General features: G+C 37.8%; 1 protein-coding gene across 3 annotated transcripts in view; it reads right to left on the bottom strand.

Annotated features, from left to right (window-relative positions):
• Positions 1 to 4,257: 4,257 nt before the first annotated feature.
• Positions 4,258 to 26,865, bottom strand: part of LOC131992044 (WD repeat-containing protein 7) — a 162,745-nt gene continuing 140,137 nt past the window's right edge. For all 3 annotated transcript variants that reach the window (XM_059357387.1, XM_059357388.1, XM_059357389.1), the window contains 2 exons: positions 13,056 to 13,160; positions 4,258 to 8,938 (listed from right to left, as the gene is read on the bottom strand). In XM_059357387.1, the coding sequence (XP_059213370.1) occupies positions 8,735 to 8,938; positions 13,056 to 13,160 (309 nt within the window). In that variant the 3' untranslated portion in view covers positions 4,258 to 8,734. The remainder of the gene's footprint in view (positions 8,939 to 13,055; positions 13,161 to 26,865) is intronic.

Genomic DNA, 26,865 nt, shown 5'->3' with positions numbered 1-26,865 from the left:
CAGAAGTTTACATACACTATATAAAAAGACGCATATGCTTTTTTTCTCACTGTCTGACATGAAATCAGACAATCACTTTTCCTTTTTTAGGTCCGTCAGGATTGCCAAAATTATTTCTATACTCTGTATATTTCAACTGTACTTACATATTTTACATATTTGTACTCTACTTAATGTGTTGTTCAGACAGATGTTATGGAGTATGATACATTTCTAATGAAATTCAAATAAATAAAACATGCTTTATTTGTTCAATTGTTGATTATGCCTGTTTTATGATGCATTTCCTTATTTTGTTACATTTTAATGCAAAAATAAACAAAAACGAGTGGCATTTCTATTCATAAATGTGATTTAACAAAGGTAAAGGGAACAAATGTAACATATGTGTTGTATATATTACTTGCAATTGGGATGAAGTAAACATCTGGTGAGTATTTAAAAAAAAAAGTTTGATTATGTTGAATCAAAAGGCCCAAAATTAAGTTAATGTATCTACTCCATTACATCTCTGAGGGAAATATTGTACTATTTACATAAAAAACATAAAATGTGATGCAGTACTATTCTACTAATAATACAGCTATAATTAGCTACAAATTGACCAAAAAAATGAAATCACATGAATTTATTTCTGATAAAAACAGAATAATATATTTTAAATAAGATAGTGAAGCGATCAAATACTTTTGGTACTATAACTACATTCCGCTACTAATACTTCTGTACTTCTACATCAGTGACATTTCAATTCAAGACTTTTACTTGTAATAGAGTATTCTTAGACGGCAGTTTTTGTACTTTTACTGAAATAAAGGATCTAAAGGAGTACCTGTCACCACATAAGTAAATAGGCTATGTAGGTGAAGTGTTTATTGTTATTTCCTACTTTGTTGTTCTGTAGCTTACAGACAATGGCCTGTTATGAATGACACATATTAGTGGCTGTGTTCTAGTTGTTAAAAATACATTTGTTCATTATTATTGTTATTTTGTAGCCATACTTCACATGTAGTGCCCTTTCAATGTATTCAATGTAAGGGCACCCTAGATGGCTTTTAGTCACATTTACCTTACAGCAGACACATCTTTAACCTGTATATGGATTATGAAACAATGGGCAGAATTTCGAGATGTCAAGCCTCTTTTTTTTGTTGTTTTGTGTCTCTTTGATGTATTTACGTATCTCTCTGTGGTTTCGCATCTCTCTCTTTGTAGTCATGTAATCTTTTTGTGAGTCTTTGTAGTTTCATGTTTCTTTGTGGTAGTTTTGTATCTCTTTGAGTGACATTTTGCAGGTGAAGGCCAGGGGGACCCCTGACACTCTGGGCCCTTGGGCCTGTAAGGAAGGAAGGAATGAAGGAAGGAGGGAAGGAAGGAGAAAATCAAGAAAAAGGGAGACAAAAATGAGGAAGGAGAAAGTGGAAAAACTAAGTAAATAAGTAAGGAAGGAAGAAAGGAAGGAAGAAAGTTTGAGTGCAACTGTATTTAATTGCTGTTTTTCCTGCTTCACTCTTCTCTTTTCATGTTTTTATACTAAAGCTCAAAGTGAATAATTAAACACAGTTAACTTTAAATGTAGAACTACAACTTTAATCATTATTCACCTTTAAATAATGAACACACTTCAGCTTTTATGTTTTTAAAGTGAATGAGATGAGGGTTGAGATTGAATATCCGACAGAAAGACAGAAAGACAGAAAGAAACAGAAACTGTGTTTAACAGAGTGTTAAAGAGATCTGAGATTAAAGCTGGAGATTGATCGGCTGCTCTGAGATCAGAGACTCATTAAAACAGCCCCGAACTCAAGATGTTAGTGTGTGTGGGTGTGTGTCTGTGTGTGTAGTAAATACAAGGTAACGAGGTAAGGAATACAATTTTATGCAGACGATTAATGAATGTAGGTGTTATGAATATTATGTTAGAATTTTACTTTTTCCCATTTTTTTGTTATTTATAGTTTTTTCAGCCATAGCCATTTAATATATTTACATATTAAGGTTAGTGCTTTCTGCCATTAATCATTAATAATGTGTCTCTTTGGAGCCACAAAAGGCTTTTGTACAACTTTTTTCCATGTATAAATTATAGTCCAACACTTAGAAACACACTTTGGGTGAAATGCAAACCATGCAAGGAGGGAAGGAACAAGGAAATATTTTTTTTAAGACATGAGGTCTTTTTGATTGACGGCGGCAGCTGATCTCAGTTGTCTCGTTAAGCCCTCTTTTCCTGAAAAAGCTCAGTCTGTTCTTAGTGTTTTTGGAGCTTCCACATCTGCACTCGAGTCTCTGCGCCATCATTGCAGCCGGGGAATGCCTGTAACTGCAATGCAGCAGCATTTTATACTTATATACAGTGTATTTCTCTGTGGATTGAGAGTTTTGATACTTGCACTGTATCTATTTTGCACCTCAACCTGCTTTATCATTTCTTTTTTTTTAAAGATGATTTTTTTTTGGCATTTTTATTGCTTTATTAGATAGAGACAGATAGAAAGGGGGAGACAGAGGGAAAGACATGCAGCAAAGGGAGCTCAGGCCGGATTCGAACCCGGGTCTGCTGCAGCAAGCACATGGCCATGTGGTAAGCGCTCTACCAGTGTGAGCCACCGGGACGCCCCACATGCTTTATCACTTTAAAAAAATACTCAGAAAAGTAGGTCCAATATATTTCCAATGTGGGACCTTTAACCACCAGGCAGTGCACCCCAGGGATTAAATGTTAAAGATTATGATAAAAAAAAGTGTCATATACACAAAACCATTGAGGTGCATTGAGGGACAGCACAACTGCTGAAAACTGTCTTGCCAACCTTTATTTGGTAAACAGAAGGAAATGCATGCCAAGTTTAAATTGAATGACTTGATGTAGCGTGAAAGCAGTTTCACACCAAGCACCAATTTACATCTAAAAAATCTTTTGCAGAGAAATGTATCAAACCTGCAGAAATATTTGTTTGACCATTCATTTGTTCCAACTGATGTCATACCTTATTCCTTGCTGTCAACAGCCAGGAAGTTTGGACCTCTGACAACCCAAAGTTTATTCAGTTTTAATTGAACTCTGGTGGTTAAATCCTTGTTACCGTTCATGTGGTTGATTGTGAACGCTCCAACCGTTCCCTGGTGCACCAAATCAACCAGTCCCAGACCACTTGCAGAGAGGGTCTCGGTCTGCTTCCAAACGGACCCTAGTGCAGTTTGATTGCATTGTGAACGTAATCCGACCAAAATCTGACCCAATTAAAGGTAATGAACCAAAATGCAATGATTGTGGGCTACCTGCGTGGTGAGATGTACACAGATAATATTATAAAGATTAAATATGTGTCCTTCAGCTTCACTCTGTAGGCTAACACTGAGCTAAAGCTAATTTGTCTTTGCAGAATTATCAACAAATTGCTCAAAATAACTTAATATTTACCTTTGTGGTAGCAGCAGATGGTGTAGGAGCATCAAGGCTCGCCCTGATTACACAGCTGTCTGATCGCAGCACGTAAGTAATAATGGATCAACATATTATTGGCGGCCCGGAGCCTCAACAGGAGCTCCTTCTGAGCGTTTCTCTCCGTATTCCTTTGGTAATAACATCAGAGCAGATTACAACCGGTAGAATCAAACGTACTCGGTTTCCACGTTGCTTTGTTTACAATTTTCCCCACCAACTTTTAGACCAATAAGAAATAATAGTGCGAATAGATTTCCAGCCCTCCACCTTTGTACACGCCCCTCTTCAAATCTTTTTTTTTCACTTGGTCCGCTGATATTTCTGCACTGTGAAAGCAAACCAGAGTAAATAGTAAACGAACCAAAACTATCAACTTCACTCTGATTTGTGCCGCACCAAGACAGGGTGCGGCACCTGTGTCAAGCCTGAACCGGAGCTGGGTGAGCAGCTAATGGATTCATGTTCAACAGCCTCCACGGACCTTATGACAGAGGCAAAGAGACCGAGGAGGATGTTGATGGAAGAAGCTAAGAAAAGAGAAGAGTGACCGAGCAAGAGGCTGTCGACAAGAGTAAATCCCAGACTGGCTGGGAGAAAGATAAAAGACTGCAGTGAGAGATTGAGCTGGACTTGGACGAGTAAGTAACATTAATATAAGATTCTGTGACTGTTTGCGTCACACCTGGTATGCATAGTTGTCATGCGATTAAATTCCATATGGAGATTTTTCATATTCCTGCACCGCACTTTGACATCACACTGGTGAGAAACAGCTTTAAAACAGGAGAACAGACATTCAGCACCCGCCGTCTTATTTTCATCTTTATTGGTCACAAAGTCAACAACATCAACACATTTCAACACATTAAATGTAGATTCAACCTGCAGTTACATCGAGTGAAGCTCATATACATGCACTACATCACACACACACTCACTCTTAAATATCTAGATTGAGTTTAATGTATGAACAATAAATAATCCAATTTTTAAAAAATACAAATAAAACAAGCTGATTACATTTAGTGTGTTCTGAACTGAATCTTTGAATGTTGAAGTAAGCAGACACATTTTATTTTAAGAGCACAGTCACACATCAGACACAAAAAATAGACAATTGAAGCCACGCAAGTAGCTAAAAATGTAAAACTGTTCCTGTCATATTTATCATTTATATATTCAAGTCACTGTGAAGATCAATTTCTATTTATTTCTATCTGCAGTGTTTGGATACTGCACAATATATCTTATTTTTTCTCCACGATGCCGCAGAACCAGAAGGTTCTTTTAGACATTTCGGTTCACTACCTCCAACAGAGAGCCTCCTTTTTCTGGGTGGATGACCTGATCTTCCTCACTTGTTACTTACTCTTCCGCTCCTCCTCTCTGCCTACTTTATTTTTCTCACCTTTCCTCCCCAGAGAGACTGCCAAAAACATATTTTCTCAAACTGTTAAGAGTGGCGGAGAAAACCAAAGATTAAGATCTCAAAGCTGTCTGGACTTGCTGGACTTGACATAGGTGTGTGTGTGCGTGTGTGTGTGTGTGTTTTCAGAAACCCGTCTGACGAGCTGCTGGATATTTTTTTTGAAGAGAGGAAGAACTTGTGAAAAGCTTTGACACGCTCGGGTTTACAGGTGTGTAACAGTGTTAGAAGCTTTCTGACAGCACTAATGAAACTGACAGGAGATGGAGGAAGGAGAAGAGGGAGGACAGAGGAGAGGAGGAGAGGACAGAGGAGAAGGAAGAGTGGAAAATATAGAATTAAAGCTAATTCATGAATGCCAGTCGCTACCAAGAGCCAAAAGAATCTAAATATTCAGTGTGATTCTGCCAGGAACGAGTCTAGAAATATCATATCTGTATATACAGTTTGTAGGTATATATTTCTCTTTCTGCATAAAACTCTGAGCACTAAAACAGACGACAACGTGACGACATATTTTAAAAAAGAAGGTCCTGACCAGTTAAGGTACAATGTGCAAAATCATGTCTCCAACCATGAAGAGTCATGCTGGAACTTTAGAGCCAAACTTTAAATTATTAGCCGTGTTTCCATTAAAATCGAACCAAATTTTGAAGCAAAATTTTTAAATAGGGACGTTTCCATCAGAGAAAGAACAAGTTATATTAAAAAAATAGGTTGCTAATCGGACAACTTTGGCCAACCATGACAGAAAATATGTCTTCAGGACCTAGATTAAACAGGGCGACTTATAATTGTTCTTACATGTCAGAGCGGAAACAGCTGATCAGTCATGAGTTAAATCGCTACGTTGAACACATACATTTCCATCTCCCGTTTAGTGCTCCAACTCAAGGGAGCTTAAAAACTTTTCTGAATATTTTATCAAATTTTGGTGTTTCCATCAAGCTTTTCTCATTCAAATCTTCAAAACGTACATTGAAATTCGTTGATGAAAACATGGCTAATGACACCTAACAGTGATGTCATGGTGTACCAACATACATAACTACAGAAAGGTGAGAAGATATACCACAAAAACAATTTCTTTTCTTTGAATAGTTATGCTGCTAAAGCTGTAGCATTCATGGACATGGTTAGTTCCAGGATAACAAGCTAAGTCGTGCTTTTTTGTACCTGCTGTTATTAATAAGGAATGTAAACATTTGTGACATTCAAAGAAAAAACTGAAAAAGTGTTCCATTGATAACCTCTCAATAACATGACAGTCAAGATATTCATCCAAATGGAATACTGTGACTTTAAAAAATCCAAAGTTTGAAATCAACTCAAGCAGAAAAATTCACTCATTTGAAGAAATAGTCAGTGCCAGGCAGACAGTAGCCACAACAAGTTCACCACACAGGATCTACGCTCACTGTACAAGAGTAACAGACTACATTACACAGCAGCTCTGATCAGATATATATACTGTATATGTACACATTGGGAGCAAGATGCGGGAAAGTGGACATCTACCAGTAATATTTAAAGCATTGTCATCTGCAAAGAAATGCACAATTCACCCAAAAAATACAAAGCAAGGTGGAGAATGAGGCAACGCATGAAGCTCCAGAATAGTTTTTACATTGTGAGAGAGCAACAAGCTCTCCAACCTAAATGACAGAAGAGGTTGTGTGTCAGTATGACAAATTACAACATGTACGTATCACGGCTCGCGTTTCACGGCTAATGGTACAGCGGCACGTTCTGAAAATAGCACACAAGTCGCACCAAAAAGGCTGCAGTTTTTTGTGGATTTATGTTGTAAAACTACTGACCTAGGTTTAGGGCAAAAAACTTCCTGGTAAGGCGTTCTAAAAGACAGTTTAAACAGTAAATAAATGTACGTAAATGCCAGAAGTGAAGTAGTTACACGGGTCATGTGACTAACATCAGTGATGTAAAAGACATGATTCACGTAACTTAGGGTTAAAAATCACTTATTTTTGTTTTCACACGGGACACAAACCACGCTCTCCTGGGTGAAAGTCCGCCATTTGTTGGACCCATCCACCACCCCATTGTCCAACCAAGCAGGGGAATCCGTCTTTTTAACTTGAATTACGTGAATATAGCTTTTTTTTCGCTGCCTGTACACACGACCTATACTGACGTTTTTGAGGGAGAACAGGCTGGAGAGAGGGATGCTCCAGGGAAACCAGAGGGAACTGAGTGATTTAAGGGGAACTGAGGGGTCTTAGTACTATGCCCATTGAAAAAAAAAGATTGAAGACACAAAACTGCATTAAAACCACTAGACAGAAAAAACTGATCCAACCCTGTGTCTAGACCGGGACCGTCACAGCAGCCATCACATGACACAGAAACAAATGTATATATCAGATCCGTCTTTATATATCTTTAAAAGCAGCAAGCTTTCTCTGCAGTGTGGCATGTCATGTGCAGTGTAGTTTACAGTTTGTTCATGAATAACCACTGCAGCTCCTCAAGACTAAAGAAGTTCCAAGCTGCTGGGTGAACGTGAAGGCAGAGTCTGTTGGATAATTAACCGGAGCAGAGTGCTGCTCTCCGGCTCTGTGCAGGGACAGCACGCTCTGCTACTTCTAGGTTGCGAGATGTATATAAAGCTGAAGAGTTAATAAACTCTTCAGGTGGCCTGAAGATGCAGCTGAGATGCGGTCTGCACGGAGAGACTTGTGACTGTGTTCAGACTCAATGAAAAATGAAATAATTTGACCAACTCGGATGGAAGACTATCAAAAACTATTTTGCTCCTTTTGGACCAAACGGCACTAATGAGCCATATAAACTATATGTGTTAGTCTGGACCTGTCCCCCAGAAACCCTTTTGTTGACTCATACAATGTTGCCATTATCCTCTTTAAATGTGACCAAAATAATGTTGTGCTTCTTTAAAATATCTGCAGTGAGAAATGCTGCACCTCCTGAGTCTAAAGCCTTTCTGTGATCCAGCTTTTAGGCCGAGCAGTCTGAAGTGAGAATGTGTGCTTGTGAAAATACACTCGGGTGTAAACGCACACACACATACACACACACACACGTTTCTACATGAAGCTCAGTGAGGATGGAAAAAGCTTTAAAGGTGTCACAAAAGTAAAAGGAAACACCAAAGAACTCCCACTCTCAACAAACACACATGTGCTGTGTACTTGTGTTGCAGAGGTCGGAGAGAACAAATCATTCCAGCAATTACAAATAAAGAACTTCATTTTAAGGTTGTTTCATCTTTTCACTCCCAAACTTTAATATAAAGAACAGAAAATGGAGCGAAGGTTGAATCGTTTAAAGTTGCTACAGTAAATCCACGTTCCAATTATTGTGTCTGCAAAGTGAATCAGCTAACATTAAGAAAATGAATAATTAAATGATCTTATTTAACGCTGAAGTAGTTGGGAAGCCAAATGGCAGCAAGTTAAAGGCTGACTTTAATTAAACTGCAACAGTTTGGACCCTGCAGCAAGATGGTGACTGGAGATTTTTCCAGCAAATAAATAGGAATGACAAGAGGTAAGAACTAAAAAATACACTGATTGTAAACAGGACTTCTATCAGGGCGTTGAAATAAATTACAGATAGAGATTCCTCACAATGATCACTATGGAAGATAAAAACAAAAAAATTCATCCAGTCCATCTGGAGCTCAGCTGGGTTTTTTTAACGTTTCTGGCCAAGCTGTAGTCCAATACGAGCCTTCACTATCAGCCTCACTTATTTTTAAACTCGATCAAACGTTAAGCTAAAACTAAAGCGACCACTGAGAGAATCCATGCTGGAGCACTTCAGAAACCTAAAAACAGACACAACTTGGGCTCAGCTGGAGACACAGATCCGGTTTAGACCATGAATCGGTGCTCCTTGCCGTCGTGGGCCATCAGGATGACGTTGCGGTTGGAGGTCCAGATGAGGCGGGCCAGCTTCAGGTGGTTCTGGGAGCCCGGGGAGGCCGGCTGCACGGGAGGAACCTGGTAGGTCTTGATGCAGCGGAGCTGAGGGGCAGAGTTCAGCATCCCGATGCTGCCCAGCAGACTGGTGTTCATCTGAGGAGAAACACACACAGCTGCACATCACACTCACACAACAACAGTCTACACATTTGCCACATGTAACTCACTGTGTGCTTATTTCTCACTGCAGTATACTGCCCTCAAAGTCTAACTGCAGTAACTACACAAAGGGTAAAACTGAGAAAAACTGCTTCATTTTTAAAAAAAAAAGTTTTTTAACTGGCCAGCTAAATGGGTTATAGGTAGATAAGTGATTAGACTACATGTATTGAGGATGTAATATTCATGCTCAAAAATCATGACAAATGATTTGACCTTTGACCCGAAAAATGTAGTTACGGTACTTGCTGTAAAAGGTTCTAATAGTAATGATAAACAGAATGCAGTAACTATAATGTCAGCTTTTATATTTTGTTTTCATTAAATTAACATTTTCAAATTGATTTTGTTATCGGTGTATTTAAAAAGGGTTTAACAACTCTATTCAAAGATTTGTGTATTTTAGACTTAATATTATAAAGAAATGTCATATTTTAGTCTTAATATAATTTTATCTCACTTTTTTACTTCATCACTATCTAGATAACAATTTCCCTATCAAATAAACGTGTAATTTCTATTATTTTTATGTTTAAATTAGTATATATATATCCAAAGCAGACCGTGGTAAATGCAATTTACTTGGTTTTGAGTTGGATTTTGGGGTTTTTAGATAATCATTTCTCTGAAATAAAGCATGATTGAAATCTAAAACTTTGTCACAAAATAAAACAGACATCAAGGAGTTCATTTTCAATTGTAACTCATTTTTGACCAAATATGTAGTGACTGCAGTTAGACTTTGTAGGGCAGTATATATGAATGGAGTCAGCACAAGCATGGCTTAAACATGTCTATTGTGCTGTATAACACACTAACACAGAATGCCTCAAATCATTAAAAAAAGTTCTTGAAAATATAATCTATATACAAGTGCATCTCAATAAATTTGAATATCATAGAAAAAGTTTATTTATGTCAGTAATTCAATTAAAAAGGTGGAAATATCACATTATATAGATCCATTACACACAGAATGAAACATTTCGTGTTTTGATTTATTTAATTTCTTGTAATCATAATGATTATGGCTTACATTTAACGAAGACCTAAAATCAGTGTCTCAAAAAAATTGAATATGACAAAAGACCAATTTTAAAAAGTATGTTTAACATGGAAATGTTGGCCTCTGAAAAGTATGTCAATGTATATGGTACAATGAGGAGGACAGAATTTATGTTTTTTTTGTACAAGATCTTGTGAGTGTAAACGTTTCATTTTTGGTGACATTTCAATTTTAGAAAGGTCAAAAGTTCAGTTTCAAGAATCTAAAGTTTTCAAACGCTTAAAACTAAATCAATGATCAAAACTGATATAGCAGTGGTGGAAAAAGTATTCAGATCCTTTACTTCAGTAAAAGTACTAATGACACACTGTGAAATTACTCCACTACAAGTAAAAGTCCTGCATTCAAAACTTACTGAAGTAAAAGTACAAAAGTATCAGCATCATAATGTACTTAAAGTATCAAAAGTAAATGTGCTTGTTATGCAGAATGGACCCATTCACTTATTACATTATCTGTATTGATGCTTTTATGGAAGCAGTGTTTTTGTAAAGACAGGGCTCATTTAATTACTTAATATACTGTTATAAGATTTAATTAAAAAAATGTCTAATAACCTTAAATTGATCATGTTTTTATGGTAAATTTCCACCTTTAAAGTAACTAAAGGAGTGAAAAATAAAATATTTGCCTCAAAATGTAGTTGAAGTATAAAGTTACATAAAATTTGAAATTACTGGAAAGTAAAAGCATCAAAATGTACTTAAAGTATGAAAAGTAAAAATAGTCGTTATGCAGAATGGACACACTCAGATTGTTATTTATATATTCTATTATGTTATTTGTATTGATGCAATTATGTAAGGGATTGATTTATATATATATATATATATATATATATATATATATATATAATATACTATTCTGAGGTTTAATTTAAAAAAATAAAAAAAACTCTAATCCCTTTAAATTGATCATGTTTTTATGTTAAATCTCGACCTGTAAAGTAACTAAAGCTGTACAATATTTGCCTCCAAATGTAGTGAAGTAGAAGTATAAAGTTACATAAACTGGAAATACTCAAGTAGTTATTGTAAGTCGCTTTGGACAAAAGCGTCTGCTAAATGACATGTAATGTAATGTAAAAGTAAAGTACAAGTACCTCAAAATTGTACTTAAGTACAGTACTTGAGTGAATATACTTAGTTACTTTCCACCACTGATTTATAATTATACACTAAAGTAATTTAGTATTTTAGTATTTTATAACAATAACAACAAATAATAACAGAGAGTGAAACTAAAACTCTCCTGTTAACCTGCTGCTGATACTTACTATAAACTCTAAATAAACTCTACTGTCAATACTGAAAATAAGTTATGAAACATTTTGGTAAGGAGACCCCCATCACCAGTTCCTGTCAGTGATGGAGCTGCTGAGGCCTCTGAGGAAACATCGACTTTAACCCACGAGGCTTCTGTCGATGGTCCTGGGAAGAAGGCACACAGACTGTGTGTGTGTGTGTGTGTGTGTGTGTGTGTGTGTGTGTAGGAAAAACAGAGGGAGTAGAAACTCTATCGTTTCCTGAGACGACACCGCCCCTCACACACACACACACACACACACACACACACAAACACAACACACACACACACACACACACACACACACACACACACACACACACACACACACACACACACACACACACACACAGACCGACAGAGCGTCTGCCAGCTCATTACCACAGCAGCCGTCTTGCCGGCGCGCTAGCAGCGGTTTATGCTTACAGTAATGCCATTAGTGTGTGTGTGTGTCTGCAGACAGTCGTGTCAGAGGTCGTAAAGACCTTTCATTCAAAATAACAGTTCTGGGAAGAAGATAAGAAGTGTGTGTCTGTCTCTCTTTATCTTTACATGTGTGATTGCTGCGCTGACTCTATGTTATTGATCATTAGATGTTGTTTATAGTTATTTTGTGTACTGGAACGTTTATTTGCAATTTAATAAATTGTGCATGTATTGTATACAATGTACATAAGTAAAATGACTAATATTGCACCGCGAGTCCATAGATTGTTTTGATCACCTCACATTATTTTTACGTTTTTGTAATTTTTCACTTACTATTTGATTCAAATCAAATCTTATCTCCCACCTCATGATTTGTCTGGACAAAGAAATGCTTAAGGCCTTCACACAGTGTTGGCATGGTGAATACATTACACAATCATGCAAAATACTGTTATTTTATAAGCCTCATAAGTAAACAACCTGATTGGTTGATTCCTTTATTTGCGGTTCGACAGCTTAGAAAAGATGTTCCAAAACACTATGGCACTTTTTCAATGTGGTATATTTGCATTCTTTGTGAATGTACTTATGATAAAAATAATATTTTGAACAAATATATTTATGAGCTGATTTACTGTGAATTGCACAGCTGCTTTATACACACAACAGAAGTTGTTGATACTAAAACAACATTTCATGCAAACAACAGCTGAACAAGGAATCTGCATGTTTCTCTGTGGATCACCTGTGGATGGACCATTTATCATTTTTAAGTCTGACTTATCTAAATCAGAAAGCCCCTCTGGGTCGGAAAAAAATGTGCATCAGGATATTGTGTTGGGAAGTTGTCGAAATAAAGTTGCAAAGTTCGGCTTTTTTAAGTTTCATTCCAAAAACTGAACTGAACCGAAACTGAACTGAACTGATATCAAACATGTATGGACGACAACAACTGCAGCATTTTATCAAACTTTCAAAAACAACAAGCTTCACTACTCTAAATTTTATTTAATGAAACAAAAATGCAGAACTTTGCAGCGTTACTTTGACAGCTTCTCAACATGATATCCTGATGCACATTTTTCTGTATGTGCCTATAGATTCCTTAGATCTTCTAGTTTCATATGATACCAGTATTTCCAGTATATTCCCAAAAGTGAGCACGCGGCGAAAATACTGCCGACCCAGAACGCTAAATATCAACACTTGGCGGCCATGAATTGATATTATGTCATGCAAAATGTCACTCACCTGCCAGAAGGAGATGTGGCTGTCAGCGTTGGAGTACGTTGCCAGGTAACGGCCATCAGGGGCGAACGACACTGCTGTGATTGGACCTTTATGACCATGGATGTTCTATAGGGAGAGAGAAAGAGTGAAACAGACTCATTAAAACCAAATGAAGTTATTACAGAAGCTGAGACTCTTGTGGCTCTGGTATTTTGACACCACAGTGCATTATTTCACGTGAATCAACAGTTTTCTACCAGTCACCATAAGAAAGAGTCCCTGGTGAATGAAAACATATGACAGTCACAGATCACCCAATGGACGACTGCTGCTGCTACTGAAATAATCCTCCTTTTACATTTAGGATCTCCGCTAAGCGTAAGTGTGTATCAGTATGTGATTTTGTTCAGTCTGTCTTTCTGCAGCTAATATTTCCTACCACTGGACCAATCAGCCTTGGATTTGCACATTCATGACTCAAGGATCTCTCATGGTTGCAGTGATCATTTTTGATGCGTGAACTAGTTTTATATGGTCATTTACTGCTGACCATGGTAATAATAGTTTTGGATTTTTCCGTAGTTTTAGTTTTAATTTTGTTGTGAATTTTTGTTTTCAAATTCAGTTAGCTTTAATTCGTTTTTGAGTGAGTTTGCTATTTTTTATTAGTTTTGAAAATGCTTAGTTTTAGTTTTGTTTTACTAGTTTTAGTGGGGTTTTTTTGTAATGGGGTATTTGTTCGGTGTGAGGTTCAAAAAGTTCACAATAAATGTTGCCTTTATTTCCTTTTATTATCAATCTCAGCCCCAATAAGGTTATAAACTCTTGCAGCTCCAGGTGTTTTGAATTTTGGTTGGAGTGAAGTGCTGAACTTTCTGAAGGCGATCGACTCACATAGTCGTGTAACATCCCAGTCTCAATAAACAGATTCACTAATGTGTTCCTGCATGTTCACTAACCAGATGCAATTCTGCTCAGAGCTAAATAGATGGATTTCATATCAACCAAAAAGGATTATGTATGACAAAAGCCCGGTGAATTTTACCGTATTCTCCAGGAACTGTCTGGATGACTGCTGTTACCGTGCTGCTGCTATTAACGGTATGTACCCGAATTAAACAGATTTTCTGTGATTTAATTGCAATAAAAAGGATGAAAAGGATGTTGATTCCCAACACCTGGCAGAGATCTGCACCCTGCTGAGTGCACCGTTCTAGTGTATGGAAATAGAAGTGAAACAGCTTTTAGATCAAACTGATCTGACCTGTTCGGCCCCATGAAAATGCCATTAGCCTAAGAAGAGCTACACTGTGTAAATGTTCAGTTCATAAAGGAGTGCTGGGCTGTGAGTATAAGTGTGTGTGTGGGAGGAAGGTGTTGCTGGAGAAAAGAGAAAAAAAAATCATGCTTGACTTGGTGAGTTGACGACTGTTCCACTTTCAGTTTCTGTGGGAGGATCAGAGCAGAGGAGACATAAACAGGAAAGCTGTCAGGTGGTAACTTTAGTAAATATAAAGTGGAGCTTTCAGTTTGTCCATAAATAAACGCTATAACTCTTCACATAAACATGAGGCTGTGGGCATGTTCACAACTGTGATGCAAACTGTTAAAAACAGCATGATTATACTGTTGAATTCATTAAATCAGTGCAGTCCTCAATTATTTGTCTCAAATATGTCCTAATCATGTCATGTCATTTGCTACTTCAGTGCACAACAAACAAATATTACTGGGACCACTACAGATTAATATTTAAAGGAATAGTTTGGACTTTGGACATTAAGTTGTATGAAATACTTGCCAGTAGTGTAGTGGATGCCGAGCTCTGGTGTCAGAGTTCTGGCCGGAACTGATCATAGAATAGATAGTAAGCTGTAAGATGACAGGGTCACAAAACTACAAGTTTTTACCTCTTAACACCCTACACACCCGTCTGTACTGTAAGATCCTCAGGCAGAGGTCTCCCGGCTGAGAAATAAGGGGGACAGAGCGTTCGAAGTCAGAACCCCTCTGGAACAACATGCCTGAGGAAATCAGGTCGGCTGAGTCAGTGATCTCTTTTAAGATTCTTCTTAAAACATACAAAATCATCGCCTCAGTTAGTCTGGTAGAATCTCTGTTAGAATGAGACAGTCTGATGGCTGTAGGAGAGAAGGATCTTTTGTATCTCTCCGTCTTGCAGCAGAGAGAGAGGAGCCGTCCACTGCTGTTTTTTTGGTCCATAAAGGTTTTGTGTAGCGGACGATCTGGGTATTTCAGGATGGCCTCAAGCATGTTGACAGTGCATGTCTCCACCACGTCCTCCAGTGTGTCCAACCTGGCTCCAACCACAGAACCAGCTCTTTAGACCAGTCTGTCCAACCGCCTTGCATCAGAGTTGTATTTGAAGTCCCCTGTGTACAGTGTGAACAGGAATGGAGCCAGAACAGTGCCCTGTGGAGCCCCTGTGCTGCTCGTTAATGTCCCAGAAACACAGTTCCCCAACCTGACATACTGTGGTCTTCCTGTCAGGTAACCTGTGATTCAGGAGATGAAGGAAAGATCCACTCACATCTCTGTGAGCTTGTTTTTGAGTATGTTGGGTTGGATGGTGTTGAATGTGCTTGAAAAATCAAAGAACATGATTCTCACATAAGCACCAGTTTTATCACACTGTTATTTGAGAGCCTTTCCTGACTATACCTGAACTTGAACTTCCCTTGAACTGTCTTTTAATTGCACAGAATGATGTAATTTTCTAACATTACTTTTATCTGTTTTTTTAATGTCTTAACTGTTCTTAACATGTCTTTGTAAAGTACTTTGTAACATATGTTTTGAAAAGTGCTGTACAATTAAAGAAGATTATATTATTAGGGCCACGGACCAATCGCACCGAGCACTACTGTTATACTGTGGATTTTTTCTTCTTCCTCTTGCGGACGCAATTTCATCCCGCTACTAGTCCTACAACTTGAAGAGTTGCAGGACAAATTATATATCAAAACTTGCAGTTTGATCGGGATCGGTGTGCTATTACTTTTCTCTACAGAATACCAATTTTTTGCGACGTAAGTCCTTGAAATCCTTGAAAGTCCTTGAAATCTCTGAAGAATCTCATCATAGTGTACACACACCGGCAGTAGCCCCCGTGGCCCTTTCAGAATTTCCCCAGAGGAAATTTTCTAGTTATTATTATTATTAGTCCACAACACTACGTGTACATTAAAAGGTCACCCATTCCACCACAAACAAACTTCACTCAGCTGGTAAAGCATACAGGCCATAAATATTACTACTGTCATTGTATTTACTGGCGTTTTCAGGTGGTACACTAATGACAAGTACTTCATATAACATAATGTCACTAGCCTTGTTTCCATTAAGTCAAAATCTAATTTTGAAGACATTTTCATTGACTGTTTTAGATCGAATAAATAAAGCTGCATAAACGTCCTTTCATCAGAAGATGGCAGTGTAATGTATTGCTGATTAGTAAACAGTAGAAGAGATTGAGCAAGAGAAAAAAAAAAAAATAGGTGACAGCTTTGGCCACCCATGAGAGAAAATATGTCTACAGGGATTAGATTAAACTGGGCAAATAATAATTGTTCTTTCATGTCACAGCGGAAACAGCTGATCAGTCATGAGTTAAATTGTTATGTTCCTAAAACTTCATTATTTATTAACCAAGGTAATGATAAAAAATAAAAGGATCTGATGGTTGGCAAAAAATAGCAATTATAAAATATTGGGATAAAGATCAGTCATTTTTCTTTACTTTAATTTTAATGTTTTATAGATACGTTTTTATTGTTACCACATATTTCCTATTTTTTTTGTACTGGCTGTCATGGAGTTAATAGTTTAAAAACTTTAAATATGGAAATGGCTGATTTATACATTTAAGATATGTATGCCTGTTTATGCCTTTTTATGTTTGTCTTATGTCTTATGTTTCTTACGCGGGTCCGTCGGGGCACATCTTTCTGCATATTTTTTCTTCTGTTTTTCCCTAGTACCCTTGTTTACTTGTATGTCTTTTAAGTAAATGTGTTTCAAATAAAAAAATAAAAAGTCAGAAATAATTTTCAAAAAAGTATTTAGATCTCCCGTTTGGTGCATTTTTGACTTGGACAAAAAACACCTCAAGCAAACATAAAACCATTTATGCGCATTTTCAAAACTTTAAAAAAATTTTTTTTTATAATTTTGGTGTTTCCATCAAGCTTTCCTCATGTAAATCTTCATGTGCACACAAATTTGTTGTGTGCCGACTATACCTGTGACAACAATTAAGCACATTCACAGTTCAGCCATATACCAGATCTCTGCCTGGGTTAGTCTCTGAACCTCACCACTACGGACCTGCAGGTCTGTGACTTTACATAAAGCACTCGTAGCAACCTGGACTCTCCCTGTCTCATTCATTTTGCTGAATGCAAACTGATTTCTCTTGTTTCTCTTGTAGAGAACGTAACTTTCCTGTCTGGAATATGTCTCTGAATGTTATAAAGAGTTCTCTATCTTGCTTTGGTGTTAGTGTGCTGTTATTGATGGCCACTATCTGATAAAAAGCAGGTTTAAATGAGTGTGTGTGCTTCTCGTATTGGCCCAAAACGCTACCTCAATTCCATCAGTTTATGAAGTGTAACACGGTGTTATTGAGGTTTTATGGAACCTTTACACAGATGAAAAAACAGACTGCAACAAATAGCCACTTTAGAGTCTCAACAACCCTCAAACATATCTCAAACAACTCCATATTGTTCTTCATCACACACGGTAGCTAAGGACAGCAAACCTTGAGTTATTTTCTCACATGGTTTCTCTTGCTGATGAATCCAAACTGCAGCAGCAGCTCGAGGTTTAAACCCAGACTTCAATAAATTTTGTTCTGTGATAAAGACGAGATGAAGAACAAATTTTGGTCCTCGTTGAAATTTCATCGAGGCATCTCGGAAAAACTTGTTTTGCCGCCACGCCGCCCAGATTTTTCTTGACAGTAAGTGTTTGCTTTGGATGAGATAATTCCATCAGATGAGGGGCAGCTTCTGGTCCAACAGATGCTGCCGTTCGCCTCCAGAACTCAGGGGACAGAATAAAGCGACGCTGCGCTGTGTGTAACGCAATAAACTGTCCCACCAGATGCAGGGTGTGTAACGCAATAAACGCCCTTCCAGAAATCCCCACCCCGCCTCTGCCTGCGACTGGGATTACAAACTCTCACCTCCAGATGAGATTAAGATGCGTTGCCTCGGGCTTCCAGACCATGAAATAATAACCCGTCTGTGGCGATTAAAGCAGAAAAAATAACGCAATGAAATCAAAATCTCATCTTTTTAATTCGTTCTCTCCCTCCTCCTTTTAGGGGAAATCCTATTAGATTCCAGCAGGGTTGGCTGAGAAAAAAATATATATATTTTGATTTCTTTCAGCCTTCATCCCTGTCTACCTCTCTTTCCTCCCACTCTCACCTTTTCACAATACCCTCTTTTAACCTTTTTTTCCATCCTTCACCTCTTTCAGTCTTTCTCCCTGGCGACATCCCAAATCACATTTCGAATCACTACGCTAGTTAAAAGGCCAACATTCAGCTCAAACCAAAGAATATTTATGCCAATAAGAATTAGACCAACATCTAGTTCTTAAGATCCAGATTACTGAACTTCAAATACTTGAACAGTTGGAACAGGCTGATCTACAAGTGGAAAACTACACCTCGGACATTAACTTACAACTTCCAATCACCTCTGGAAATGATGCAAAATTAAGGGTGCCATCATGAAACCAGTCGTACAAAATATACATTTCTCCCTTTTGGTTTCACAATGTTTCTTAAAGGAGAACAGGACAAGTGATGTTACCTGAATACCTGATATTGAATTTTTGACCTTTCCTATGTGATTGGTGCACCAATATGACTATGGAAGTACTTAGAAGGCTGCTTTCAAGATAATTTAACATTTATATTTGTAATACATATACCATTATACAATGTCAAACAACTCTAGAAATGAAAACTAGTAAAAATAAAATAAATAGCTAACTAAACATGTGCATGTTCAGCATAAGTCAGTGATATAAGGAATAAATAAAAATAAAAATATAAAGCTAAATAAAAACAAGTGTATGTTCAATGTCAATCAATTGCTGGCCATTTAAATATGGAATAAATAAAAAGTAAATAAATTAGCTGAATTAAATTAGTGTATGTTTTGCTGACCATTTAAATAAATAAAAAATAAAAAATAATTAGCTAAATAAACACGAGTGACCATTTAAATACAGAATAAATTGAATAAAATGTATTAGTCAAATAAAAATGAATCAATGTTCAGTGTAAGTCAATTGCTGACCATTTAAATACAAAATAAAAATAAATAAATAAATAGGCTAAATAAAATGAGTGTATACTGAGTGTGAGTCAATTGTTGACCATTTGAATACGGAATAAATAAAAATAAATAAATTAGCTAAAAAGACATAAATGTACGTTCAGTGTGAGTCAATTGCTGACCATTTAAATAAAAAAAAAAACTATTTATTAGCTGACAGCATTTCTGCATTATTATTCTACAAAAAATGTTTTCCTGTTGGACAACAAATACAGATGGTTACTGATACCCCTGTGAGGGGCAAATATATATATCGGCCAATAATATCATCTAACAATATATCAGTCAGGCTCTAGTGCTGCAGCACACAAACCAATGCAATTTCATTTCAGTTGGTCTTAAACATAATTCAATAATCCTTTGGAATGCTCGGGAGCCCTGATCTCTGACCACACACACACCCACACGCACACACGCACACACACACACACACACACACACACACACACACACACACACACACACACACACACACAGGAAAGATGAGATATAATAGGCCAACACAATAGTAAACAACTTCAAATTTTACAGTCCTTTTTAAAGTGTCATTATTAATCAATAATAAAAACACTATTGGGACAAAACTTTTCATTTATTTATAAATATTAAACCAAATTAAATTAAATTAACTGAAATTGGCTTACCTAAATGTATGACATTATTCATAAATTATTCTAAAAATCAAACAAATGCATAAAAAAACATGCATAAATGTATGTATTCTGGTGGTACACTCCAGGCTCCATGCAATGCCTCCACTTAGTGTGAAATATAAAACCAATTTTGCACTTGACAGTTACAAGAAAAGTGTTGTACAATCAGCGTGCAGGGCTGCAAGAACAGCATTCACTCCAAGAGTAAATCATAGGAGCTCTGTGATTTAATTTAATTTTGATTTACAGCATTTTACTGTATTTACACCATTTAAGGCCGAGATGAAGACAACCTGGTGGGAAAAAAAGTAACTGAAAAAAACCATGTACGTACAGAGAGAAACAGGTTGCAGAGCAGAGCTGTTTAATGTGCATCAAATATTGATGCTTTCATATATATTTTGATCAGCCTGTGTTCGTGTGTGTTCGTGTGTGTGCGTGTGTGTGTGTGTGTGTGTGTGTGTGTGTGTGTGTCACGGTGGACTGCCTACCAAATCAATCAGCCTATCAGAGAGCAGTGAAGCACACTGAAACCATTTACAGCACTCTGTACTTCAATACACCTGACGCCTGGGGTACTCCACTGTGTGTGTGCGTGTGTATGTGAGTGTATGTGTGTGTGAGTGTGTGTTAGTCATACAGAAGGCTCATCCCATCTTATTTCCATCCCCTGTGACTAAGACTGACAGCTCTTAAACCCCTCCTCCTCTTAGAATAAGAATTATTTTAACCAATAAAAGGCTGTTGTCACACAAAGTCACATCGTTCATAGATTGTGTATTTATTAAACCACACTCAAATAGGGGTACGCGTGTGAAATTGTTTACTAATGTGTTGACCTATTATATCTCATCTTTCCTGTGTGTGTGTGTATATATAACTTAATTGACACGTTGCTGTGGATACACATTGCTTTGCTTCTCTCCTGATGACGCCTCTCCTTGTCAGTGACCTGTCAATCAAAGCTAGCGACGCCCCAAATCATACGATTCTTTATCTTCTAAATGGGGCCATTATTAGATCTATTGACATCAAATTGTCTTGAAGAAGATTTTTTACTAGTGATTGAGACCATAGTGGGGGTTTTTTCTGAGGTAATATATCAAGTGAGAAGTTTTCAAATTTTGCACTGAAATGAATGGGCAGATTTTTTTTGCAGCCAAACTTAGCGCCCCCTGCTGGAATTTTCGGAAGATTGCAGGCTTAATGCACTTCCTGGTTGACCTCCATGCTCAGACATGGAGATTGCCGCCTGCTCCTGCTGCATATCACCTGCTCACTCTCACGCTTGTCCAATCGCTCCACAGACGCACACACACACCCTGCCTCTTAAAGGAGCCACGGCATTCTTAAAATGCTAAGTTAAAACCATTGCTCTCCTGCGCATGCAGGTCAATTTCGGGGCCGTGATCAGTTCCCACTGGAGTCTGATATAGGCCACATTTAAAAAAACTAATGTGAACAGTCAAAAGAATAAAAATCGGATTTGAGCAAAAAATGGGAATTGAGCATCAAGGCCTGCAGTGTGAACCAAGGTTATAATAGTTTTGGATTTTTCATTAGTTTTAGTTTTAGTTTTAATTTCGTTGTGATTTTTTTTTTTCAAATTCAGTTAGTTTTAATTAGTTTTTAGAGGGGAGTTTACTAGTTTTAATTAGTTTTTATTTTTTGGAAAATGCTTAGTTTTAGTTTAGTTTTTATTAGTTTTAGTGTTGGTTTTAGTTGTTTTGTAATGGGATATTTGTTGTGTGCCAGATTCAAAAAAGTCACAATAAATGTTCCGTTTATTTCCTTTGTCTGATCCATCTCAGCCCCAATAAGTTTATGAAGTCATAAAACCAGATAGATTAAATAGATTTCATATCAACCAAAAAGGTTTACGTATGAAAAAAGTTGACAAAGATGAAAACAAAGGACATTTTCACTATAATTTTAGTTAGTTTTGCAACTAACTAAACTATTTCAGTTAACGAAAATGTTTTTCAATTCTAGTTTTCGTTATTTCTTTAGTTTTCATGAACTATAATAACCTTGGTGTTATCATAGCTTATTAAGACGGGTCAGGTGGGTTGCTGAGGTCCACAGTGGCACTGGGAGCAGGGGGAAAGGGACACACAATGGCATCAATCTGCATAATAAGTAGCCATGTGCTTTTTTGTTACCACAATTACCTGGCTGTCTGACCTCTCCTTAAGATATTTCAGGGATAAAGCACTCGAGTTCTGGACTCAAGTCGCACTAGAAGCTTGATTTTTGTGACTTGGACTCAAACTTAGGTAATGACAACTCTTCTTGGTGACTTGGACTTGAACACTGGAGACTCAAGATTACACTCTTACCCGAACTCAGGTATTGATGACTAGAGATCTTCTTTGGTGATTAGGATTGAAACACTGGCCTTGTGCAGCCCCGCCCCCAAACAAAGTGTGATCGCTCAGTCACACACTTAGTCTATTGCATGTCTGTTCATCTTAGGAGGGGGATCCCTCCTCTGTCGCCCTGCCTGAGGTGTCTTCTTTTTTCCCCTGTGAAAAGGGTCTTTTAACCCTTAACAGGGCACTCATTGAAATACTTGCAAATTCCAAATTTCAACCCTAGAGAATATTGGAGGATATTACATACTGCTAGAATGTGTAAAAACAAAACATACGGACCCGGGGGAGGGGGGTAATATTTTGAGAAATAAGTTTATGAGATTAAAGTGGCAAATCTGCGAGAAAAAATGTGCAGATTTATGAGATTTGAAGTGGTGAATCTGTGAGAAAAAAGTTGCTTTTTTCCCACTTTTTTATTGTAAATCTGTGACTTTTTTCGCGCCGCTTTAAATCTCTTAAATCTGCGACTTTTTTTCTTGTAGATTTGCCACTTCTCTCAAAATATTTTTATTTTTTATTTTGGATTTCCGCTGAAGTTACCAAATACGGTTCTTCGCCTGATAAAGGGTTTAAGGAGTTTTTCCCTGGCTGATGTGAGGGTCAAAGGACAGAGGGTGTCTTACCATGTACAGCCCAAAATCTGTGATTTGTGATTTTGGGCTACATAAATAAAACTGACTTGACTTTCTCAGTCACACACACACACCTGTGTATATGTAACTAGACCTCAGGGTCATAGATGCCACTGAGACAGCCTTCAGAGACTGTAGCAACTGTTAGATATGTTCCCTCCAAGTTGCTGATGCTGCTGGATGTTGATAGTAAAGACAACAAGGTAAGTTAGAATCACTTAGAATTCTGGTGGTGATAAAAACAGATACCAGACGCTGGGCCATAGGTATGTATGGTAGGGCCACATTTAACCTCTTGAATCACGTATTAATCTATTTTAAGCACATGTAATTCTTTAGCTTATAGCTTCCTATGCCGGCTGGCTTCCGATGGACGGTGCAGTGGGAGGCAGAGCGACACCTTCAGCTACAGAGACCTTTCTCTGGTGTCAGTGCTCACAGAAAGAAACAGATGCAGACAGAGAGAGAAAGATCAGTCAGATTGTTTCTTTGTGTTCAATTAGTAGACTCAGTAGAGTCTGTTAAAGAAGCAGAGCAAGCAGCTGGACACACACACACACACACACACACACACACACACACACACACACACACACACACACACACACACACACACACACACACACACACACACACACACACACACACACACACACACACACACACACACACACACACACACACACACACACACACACACACACACACACACAGAGTAATGCAGCTGACAAAGGGCTGTTCACGGAGGCTGATCAAAGCTGTGGCAGATGGTCATGCAGGGACTAGCTAGCTACAGTTGGACACACACATACACACACACACACACACACACAAATGGATTTTGAACAAAAAATCTCCTCTCATCTCCTTCCTCTTCTCCCTTGGCTTCCTTCTCATCCCTTCGCTCATTGAATTAAATTATGTGGAAATCAAAGAGTTTCATTGAGCAATAAATCTGTACAGATTCAGTGATTGTTTGTATTAAGGTGAAGGTTGTATTAAACTGATTTTTACCCGGATTTATGTTTCTATTTATCCCAACATTTCCGAGGGTGTGTGACAAGTTTCTATGGCTGTGTTACAACTTTATTTTCACATTTAAAACTGCTCCCTGCTGGAATTATTTTCACTGTCTTGCAGACAAACTGACAGCTGCTGCTCTCGCTAAAGGAGGACAGTTTGTAGTTTGTAAAACCACCTTTTAGGTCTTTTAGGGGGTAAATGTTAAGTAGATTTTGGATAAAGTATCACTGATAAATAAAAGTAAAAGTAAAAGCACTGGGTGCCAAGAATTAATTTGGGTTTTCAAGCAAAGTTTTGTTAAGACGTTTTGCCTAAAAATGTGGTTAAAACTTTATTCAATTTAACAGCACAAAATACAGAAACTGTAAGATGTTACTTGTTTTGGCGACATGTTGAAGTTTTGATGTTAGCCTTGACTGCAGTAAAAGATGTCATTGACCATTCTACAGGAAGGTGCTTCACAATACCAAGTCTATTACGGATCACGGAAGTGTCAAACTCTGGTCCCCTGAACAGGGAAGTCAATGTGAAGGTGCCTTAACCTGCATTCCATCTAATGACCAGCAGGGGCTACTCCACTGGTTGGAAAAATGTGTACAATTGCATAGAAGTCTGTGAGACCTGACTTTTCAGTTGGTTTATTAACTAGATTAAATTATATCAATTGAGTTTATGGTCTCAATCAGTAGAGATTGAGACTCAACTGATTTAAGTCTTCTTCAATGCAGTATGATGTTCATTATATAACCCACACCACTGGCTTGCAGCCGTCATCAAATTCAAATCTCTAATGCTGGCCTACAAAGTTGCTGCATCTACCTGAACGCCCTGATACAGGCATACGCTACCTCACAACTGTTGTGCTCTTCCATTGAACAACACCTGGCTCTGCTACCTGTTCGCCCAAGGCATGGTAATGGTAATGGAAAATGGACCTGCACTTATATAGCGCTTTTCTAGTCACTTTGCAACCACTCAAAGCTATTTTCACTACAGACTGCACTCATTAACCCGTTCACACACACATTCATACTGGTGGCCGAGGCTACCAGGGTACACTGGTGCCACCTGCCACCATTGGGAATTCATTCACACACCGATGAAAGCAGCATCAGGAGCAATTAGGGGTTCAGTATCTTACTCAAGGATACTTCAACATGTAGGCTGCCATGGTCAGGGATCGAACCACCAACCCTCCGATCGGTGGTTGACTGCTCTACCAACTGAGCCACAGCCTTCCCCTAAGGCAATCCAAACTCTTTGTGTTTCTTGTTCCCTGTTGGTGGAACCACTACCAGTTCCTACCAGAGCAGGAGCGTCCCTCTCTACCTTTAGAAACCTCCTGAAGACCCAGCTCTTCAGAGAGCATCTTCTCTCCTAGCACCACACGACAATTCTACTGCTTAAAGAATCCCCACTAGCACTTATTACTGCACTAATAGCTCTTATCGCAATTATCGCACTATACCTTGATTGTTTGCCTTTTTCTGTAAGTCGCTTTGGATGAAAAGCATCAGCTAAATGACTAACTGAAAATTTCAATGTATAACCTAAAAACCTATGATTGGTCAACTGCAGTTTAAGACTTGATTACAAAGCTTCTGAAGGGGATATGATGGCACTGGAGCGCTCGTTGGAACAGCACGATTAGCTTGTGTGTAAAAAAATATATAATAATAATTAATTAAGTCTCTCTTACAGCACAATCCAAATATTAAGTATCAGAGACACTGTATATATTTAATATAATGGGCTACAACGTATATATTAGTTGTGTTTTAGCACTGTAAGGCAATTTGGTCCATTTGGACCAGAGCCTTGCAGCAGCAGTAACTAACTTGAAGCGCATAAAAATGTATAAACATTTGGCACTGGGCATACAAAAGGTTGCCTATCCTGCTTTATGCTATGGAATATTTTGTTTATTTACCATAATGGCAAGTAACTTCATCCAACAAATACACTATTAATGTTCTTGTGAACATTAACAATGAATTACATGTTGTGGTGCTTGTACTGGAAATAAGGGTTGGAAGAATCTTGGCAATCTTTGTGTTAAAGAAAAGCTGGTTAGAAAAATCTGCCTAAACTGTTTCTTCCAACATATTTTGGCTCGTTCTTAGCTGGAAAAAATGCCCAGGGTTTGGAAACATGAGTCAGTAAGAACAAAAAAAAGTATAAGAATCAATAAGATCTGAACTAATAAAATATAAAAGATATGCAGCCCTATTAATGAAGATGGTAGTTTTATCTTACATTTGAAATGAAATGTTTGAAGTGGTTCCAGCATACACGCACGTTGCACGCACACGCACACACACACACACACACATACACACACACAAACACACACACGCTCTATTAAATGTTAATTACGGCAAATAATGTTTGAAGGAAAAGCGTCTCCTGTCTTTGCGCCTTGCACACGAACACACACATGAACACTCACAGACACACACACACACACACATACACACACAGACACACAGACACACACACACAATCAAACTAAATGTCGGGTGAACAGGGGCCAGTGCTGTTATCAGATATAAATGACCCCCTCCACCAGACTAGACTGCTCAGGTTACTGCAAATCAATACGCAGCAAATTACCAACACACACACTCACACAGAAATACACACAAACGCAAAAGGCAAGTAGCACACATAAACACATACACTACACAATCTCACACACAATCAAACATAAATGTGTGTAAAGACAAAAGCGTGATTAAGAGAGTCATTGCTTCATCATTAATCAATTACCC

This window comes from Centropristis striata, chromosome 19 (genome assembly GCF_030273125.1).
Source record: "Centropristis striata isolate RG_2023a ecotype Rhode Island chromosome 19, C.striata_1.0, whole genome shotgun sequence".
NCBI lineage: Eukaryota > Metazoa > Chordata > Actinopteri > Perciformes > Serranidae > Centropristis > Centropristis striata.
Note: the sequence above shows the minus strand (reverse complement) of the source record. Positions and strands in the feature narration are given on the sequence as shown.